Genomic DNA, 7,146 nt, shown 5'->3' on the forward strand with positions numbered 1-7,146 from the left:
GACTGCTACCGGCACAGGAAAGGATTCGTGTATGTTGGGGGGTGCGGTGGCTTTCCACCTTGGATATATGGGTGTCAGTGAAATCCTCACTCTGATGGTAAAAATGCACCGCCAGGCACGCCATGCACAGAGCTGTCTTCCCACAGGCGACAGGTGGGAGGCCTCTGGAAGCAGTGCTTCTCATCTCCCCAGAGGAAACCTGCGACATCAAATCATTCTGGGGGGGAAGGGGGCAGGCAGCCTTTCCCACAGAGTGAGGGAAAGTGAGAGCTGGGTCTTGCAGAGAGGTCTGTGAACTGGTGACTGTCACAAGGCCATTGCTGGTGTCTTACCTGCCTCAACAGCTCTCCCCAGGGAACAAATCTTGCTATTATCTCAGATTACCCTACCTATTTTTTTTGATATTTTAAGTATTTACGTTTCAAATGTTATCCTCTTTCCCCATTCCTCCCTCTGCCATCCCCCTTCCCCCTGCTTCTATGAAGATACTCCTCTTCCCACCACCTGCTCCCTCCCACCTCACTGCCCTGGCATTCCCCTACACTTGGGTATTGAGCCTTCACAGGACCAAGAATTAGTCCTCCTACTGATGCCAGACAATGCCTCCTCTGCTACATATACAGCTGGAACCATGGGTCCTTCCATGTGTACTCTTTGGCTGATAGTTTAGTCCCTAGGAGCTCTGGGGTGTCTGGTTAGTTGATATTGTTGTTCTTCCTATGGGGTTGCAAACTCCTTCAGCTCCTTCAGTCCTTTCTCTAACTCCTCCATTAGAGTCCTGATGCTCAGTCCGATGGCTAGCTGCAAGCATCCTCATCTGTGTCAGTAAGGCTCTGGCAGAACCCACTTATTTTATGAGATACATCCAGTCTGAGGCTGTAGTTCTTGCATGTGGTCAGGACAGAACCTAAATGCCACATGGCCACATGTCTATCTGCCCAGAGCAGCTTACCAGAGGACATATACTAACCTTTTTTCTTACCTTATAAAACGCCACCACTAAAGCTGACCCAACACTTAGAAAGTGAAGCCTTCCAGAAACCAGATGACAACATCCTTCACCTTATTAGGAAGCTGGGCTAGCCCTGAGGTGGGGCCCTAGGGACTTGGGCTCTGGTCAAAGCTGCTGGGTGGGGTGGAGTAGAATAAATAGTAGGTGGCTGACCCATGTTCAGATGAGTGAGTCAACTGAAGATTCCATCTGGGTTCCACCACTGTCACCAGCCTATGGCTTCAGTTTTCTGGGCCTCAGTTTCCCCATTCATAAGACAGACTGACCAGTTTACTTCCTGTGTTATTTATAAACCAAACAAAGCAGTTTGAATGTCACCACATGTCCTTTCCTTGGGGAAAGCACATTGAAATTAATTTATATTTACACACCTACACAACTCCATTCTTAATGGCACAACTGTGCACTGTCAATGTTAACAGAAGCAGAACAAGGTATCCCTGTTTCCTGCTCATGAGTGGCACAAAGATGTCGATTCAGGGCCACAGTTCCTATGTATGCAAAGGCTCAGCAAGACCTTGTTTTTCTGTTAATATAGATCTTCTGCAACCTCCAAGACATTTTCTCACTCTTAACAGATGTGGGTAATGAGTGATGCCCACACAAGAAAAGAAGCAAGTGAGACAACATCCCCAGAAGAGAGATGTCAGCTGGCAGTAGCTAGGAGGCAGGAAAATGGAGGAGAAGCAAGCCTGAAGTGCAGAGAGCATGCTAAAAGGGAAGCCAGGGAGGGAATTTTCAGGAGTTAAGAAAATGGGGAGCTGAGAAAACATAGTAAGGACCCAGATAAAAAGACCCTTTCCGTGCAATTCCTACCCCCCTCCCTGGAGCCATCAGCACCCAGGTTTTCCTCCCACAGATCCCTAGGAAATTCTTGGTTGTTCTTCTGGAAGTGTTCTTGGGCAGCCCTAGCTACCATAAATATCTCTTCCAGTCCAGGATAAACAAACTTCCTCTGTAAAGGCCAGAGAGGAAGTCACTCAGGTTCCTTTGTCCATCTGGTCTACCTCAACTCCTCGACTGTGTCTTATACCTCCTTAGCCATTACTAGCAATCCCAAAATACACAAACAGTCAGGTTAGTTCCAATAACACTTTATTTATGGACAACAAATTTTGAATGTAAAGTACTATTCACGAATCACAAAATGTTATTCCTTTGAGTTTTTCTCTCCTTCTTCTTCAATCATTTAAAAATATAAAACCTATTCTGAAGTCACGGGTTGTGCAAAAACAGGTGGTCCACCAGGTCTGGCTCCAGGCTACAGTTTACAGGTTTATTCTGATTGTTCAAAGCCGTTCTGTGGACTAGCAGCCCCAGGCTCCAGTGGCACCTGGAAGCTTGTTGAGAAAGAATATCTTTTTTTCAGCTCTACAGATGCAAAACCTGGATTTAACCCAATCACCATGACTCATGTGTACTTTAAGTTATAAAAATACTGACACTGAAGGGTCATATTAGACATTCTAATTCACAATGGGATGTAGCCTGGACACCAAGCTTTCAAAACTCCCACCCAACCCCAGTTGGTTCTAAGGTTCTTGAAACCCAGAGATCTCCTAGGGAATGTCCTGGCTCTCAGAACATCCAGACCACTCCTCTATGACAAAGCAAATCACTGTGTAAGGATCACTGTCAGTCACTGAGTACTTCTGGGACCAGTGTCCCACTGGATCCTAGACTGTGGAGATCTCACAGATGGCTCATTTCTCTGGGCTTGGTCTTTCACCCCTAAACCAGCAAAAGATGCTTTGGAGCTCTGAGTATTCTTCCTTGTAATCCCCCATCTCCATCTCACGTACCACTGACCCAGAAGGCAGGGAACACAGAAAGATGGCCTTCTGTCCCAAGATTACCCAGCTCTCTTTAAACTCTGAACTTCTCCCTCTTCTTGGGGACTCTGAGTTCTTAGGATGGTACCCACATCCTAGCTTCCCAAGGATTCTGGATAAAGGGGACAAAGGCAAACCAACCTTTCAGCAAATCTACTGAGCTCCAAGAACCCTGCCCTACCCTATCTAGAGTCTATACTTCCTCAGACCCCAACTTCTTTCTCTGCTTTTGATATTCTCAGGACCTTGTGTCAGCCTGAGAAATGTGAAGAGGAGGCTACACCAGTTTGGAGCAGCCAGTGCCTTAGCCAGCTTGACCACAAGTGCTAAAAGACCTTCAGAGTCCTAAGTGAGAGGGCTGGAGGGACATGGGGCAGTCCTTGTGTCCCCTCGGATGACCACTAACATCACTGCCTCATGGGCCATCTACCTCAGGTCTAATCCCAAGTATCTTAACACTGAAGCCACAAAGTGAGCCTGTACCCTAAAGATAGAACCTCGACTTTCAAGACTTCCCCCTCCAAACGACAACCTCCCACCTCCTGAAGACACTGCCATACGAATCAGAAGCCCAAACCTTGGAAATTCTGGAAAGGTAGACTTAGAAGGTGCCCTGAAAAACCAGCTCTCCTCATACTTCTGGGGAAATCTGTGCTCAGGGAAGAGAAAGGAGCCACCCAGAGTGGAGGCAGATGGAAGATACCTCTATCCCTCCCTTTATACATTCTACCTCCTACTCCACCACAGTGTTCCTTCCTTGGTGCCCCCACAGCTGGGGTAGGGTGTTGGGGTGAAGAACAAGGCTCTAAGGTGGAAACCCCGAAGGGTTAGGCTCTCAGGCTCAGTTTAGCCTTTGGCCAAGAACAGCACTATAGTGTCGTGCCTGTCCTTTAACTGCTCTTGTGCCCAGCCAGCCCAGCCCAGCAGAGACCCCAGTGGGCAGGTGTGCAACTTGCCCCTTCCTAGCCTAGAACGATAGAAACAGCTGTGACTGTTTCCCCTTCAATAAATGACTGAGCCACCCTAATGCCAAGAGCTGAACTAAGAACTGTGATTCTCTGAGGTTTCCCTCATACACAGATCACTGAGGAATTTAGACCCTCCCTTATAAGACTCCCCAAATGTCTCTGCCCTAATACAGCCTGTTGTTGGAGAGACCACATGGGGATAATCAGAACCAGGGCTGAATTTCTCCTCTGTTTGATCCTGAGCCTCAGTTTTTTTTTTTACCTGTAAAATGGGGATGCCTGTCTACCAGGGTAGCTGGAAAGGAAAAAGGGGTGTGTGAAAAGGCCTACTCCACAGGTGGCAACTATGAGTTAGGTGCCCCACCAGTGGGCTCTGTCACCTCTCCTTCCTTCCCGAGCCTCAGTGAGGCAGCTTTCCCACAGAAGGAAGCAGGAGAGTGTCTCCTGGAATGTGGCAAGGCGCCTTGGAGCTGAACCCTGCCTTGCAGCCCTTCTTTAATTAGCTCTCAACTAAAAATAGCTACCCCCACTCCCTCTGGAGCTGCACACCTCCTTCCTGGCCTGGCACTAGGGTGTGCAGTAGTCACTCTTGGGGTAACCAGCCTGAGACAACCCACAGCATGGAGGGTATGCTGGATAGGAGGTTTTATTGAAGGGGACACAGAAGCAGATAAGGGCTCATGCCAGGCCATTCTGATAGCCCCAAGTGGCCCTGTGACTCCTGCACTCCCCAGACCCCCTGCACCTGGACAGCTGGCACCCAAGGAGTCTTACCCAGTCTTGGCAAAGGTCTGCTCAGGGGAGGGCTGGAAGACACAAGCGACTCCTCTGAAACCATAGACATGCCTACTAACATGTCTACCCAATGGTTTGTCCATCCACAGCCCAGTCTTGTCCCTGCCAGGGAGCCCAGCCATCACTTGCAGCTCTGTAGCCGGGTCCTATGATGCTTCTCCTCTGTCAGCAGGGGAATGAAGGTATCGCTGTGTGAGAGCTTCAGCCGGCTACCCCAACTTGGCCCCTCCCTGGCAGCAGGCTCTGGGGGCAGGGTGTCCAGGTCGCTGCGAGAGCCCCCGGGCTTGCTTTCTGCGCTGCTGGAGTTGAGCTCCATCAGCTCCAGCTCATGCTTGGCTGCCGTCTCCAGGACACGTTGTTTGTTGTAGTACCTGACAAAGTTGTTAATGATGGGGTGAATGGGCAAGGCAATGGCAATTACCCCACACAAGAAGCTGATGGCCGCGTTGAGCTTGCCCAGAGTGGTCTTGGGGTAGATGTCGCCATAGCCCACTGTGGTCATGGTGATGATAGCCCACCAGAAGGACTGGGGGATGCTCTTGAACAGAGTTTCAGGGTGGCTCTGCTCCATGGTGTAGCCTAGTGCGGAGAAGACGAAGATGCCCACGGCCAGGTACATAAGCAATAGCCCCAGTTCCTTGAAACTGCGCTTGAGAGCGTAGGTGAGGGTCTGCAGGCCTGAGGAGTGGCGGGCTAGCTTGAAGATGCGTGCGATGCGCATGATCCTTAGGGCCTGCACAGCCTGCTGCACGTTGGTCAGTTCCATCATTCTTGCACCCAGATGCGTGAGTGTGAGGCTCACATAGAAGGGGAGAATGGCCAGCACATCCACAATGTTCATGAAGGACAGGGCAAAGTGCAGCTTGTTGGGCGATGAGAAGAGGCGCAGCAGGTACTCCAGAGTGAACCAGCCGATGCAAGCAGTCTCCACGTTCTCCAGCGTCGGGTGCTCTACGCGGTTGCCTTCAGAGTCCACCACTTGCAGCTCAGGTATGGTGCCCATGCACATGACCACGGAGGAGACAAGGATGAGCAAAAAGGATAGAACTGCCACCACCCGCGCTGGGCACGAAGACTCCGGCTTCTCCAGGAACTTCCAGACACACTTCTGGCAGCGGCGCCAGCGGCCCTCGGCAGCGTCTACACCCAGGTCGTCCAAGATGAGCTGCACCCTGCGCGCGATTTCCTCCAGTTCCTCGCGCTTCTCACTCAGATGGCTCTTGCAACAGTCATCCAGGAATTTGAGGTCCACCTTCCAGAAGTCCATCTCGTTCTTGAAGCAGATAGGGCAGATGCCTTTCTTCATGTGGACCTCACCGAAATAGTATACTTCAATGACACACTTGAACGCGTCCGGGTCCCGATCAAAGTAGAATTCGCGCTTGCCTGGGTCGTAATCATCGCACAGAGAGAAGATGGTGTCGTAGCCCCCCGCCAAGCAGTTGATGAGCTCTGCCAGCCGCGTCTCGGGATACTGGCTGAGCAGGTCTCCATAGAGCACCTGCCGCACGCCCCCCACATTTACCACGATCTCAATGTCATCGCCTGCCACAGAGTCCTGGCTGCCTGGCTCTGGGAGGCTTTGCTCCGCAGATGCGTCCATGCTCCCGGTGGGTTCGCTTGCAAGCCCCGGTTCCATGCTCCCTGCGCAGCCGCTGCCAATGCGAGGCCCTCGGGGACAACAACCACCTGCCGGGAAAGGCACTCAGAACCGGCGGTGGCAGGCTGGGGCGCACCGTAAGGGAGCCATGCACCCAGTGGCGGGGCTGCACGCGGGCATCCAGGAGTGCTGGCGGGGGACTCTGCGGCCAGTGGCTTCGGCTTCGGTGTTGGGGACACTCACCCACGGGCTCCTTCAGGTCGGTCCGGGACAGGACGAGGTTTTTCTCGCAGGCAGCGTCCTCCTTCCCTGGATGAGCGGTGGCAGTGACGGGTCAGCCCCAGAGCTGCGCGATCTGGGCTGTACCGAGAGCTAACTTGGACTGGCTTTGCCGGAGCGGGTCCGAAACACAATAGGAATTCCAGCCTGACGTCAAACGCTTTGCTACTGTACCCTCTTCTGGTGAGATTTCGCACCGCACGCGCTGCAGCTGCCCAGGAATGAGTTAACCCTTGGGCAGACCTGCACAGCTGCTGCCATCGTGTCACCGGCACCAACCGCTGAACTGCGAGCTGAGAGGTTAGGACCAACAGCTTTAAGGCCACCGGGTTCAGGCTGCCAAGTCCTTCCTGCGCAGCCAGGTGAGAGGGGAAAGAGGCCCTCTGTCTGTTGTTCACCAAGTTCCTCAAGGGGCAGCTGTGCACTCCTTGGGCACATTCCTTCTGTCCTAGGCTTCCGTAGGCCCTGGAAGGGTCTCTGACACTCCCGAGCACTGCCCTGCTGGTGGTGGGACCTTATCCTCTACCACTACAACTTGTCCCAGACTTCACAATAAAAAGGAAATTGCTTCAGGTCACAAGATGAAAAGAGAGGAAGGCTTAGACATCCCTTAACCCAGGTTTTCCTGCTAGCCTAGCTGCCAGCTTCCAGCAGGCTAGC

The 7,146-nt window shown here is 52.0% G+C and overlaps 1 protein-coding gene across 1 annotated transcript; it reads right to left on the reverse strand.

Annotated features, from left to right (window-relative positions):
- Nucleotides 1-4,066: 4,066 nt before the first annotated feature.
- Nucleotides 4,067-6,745, reverse strand: Kcnf1 (potassium voltage-gated channel modifier subfamily F member 1). The gene is given in 1 exon segment (NM_001169104.1): nt 4,067-6,745. A coding segment is annotated over 1 exon segment (1,518 nt). The 5' UTR covers nt 6,247-6,745; the 3' UTR covers nt 4,067-4,728.
- Nucleotides 6,746-7,146: the final 401 nt, after the last annotated feature.

The sequence above is a fragment of the Rattus norvegicus genome, chromosome 6 (assembly GCF_021556685.1).
Source record: "Rattus norvegicus strain SHRSP/BbbUtx chromosome 6, alternate assembly SHRSP_T2T, whole genome shotgun sequence".
NCBI classification, from domain to species: Eukaryota; Metazoa; Chordata; class Mammalia; order Rodentia; family Muridae; genus Rattus; species Rattus norvegicus.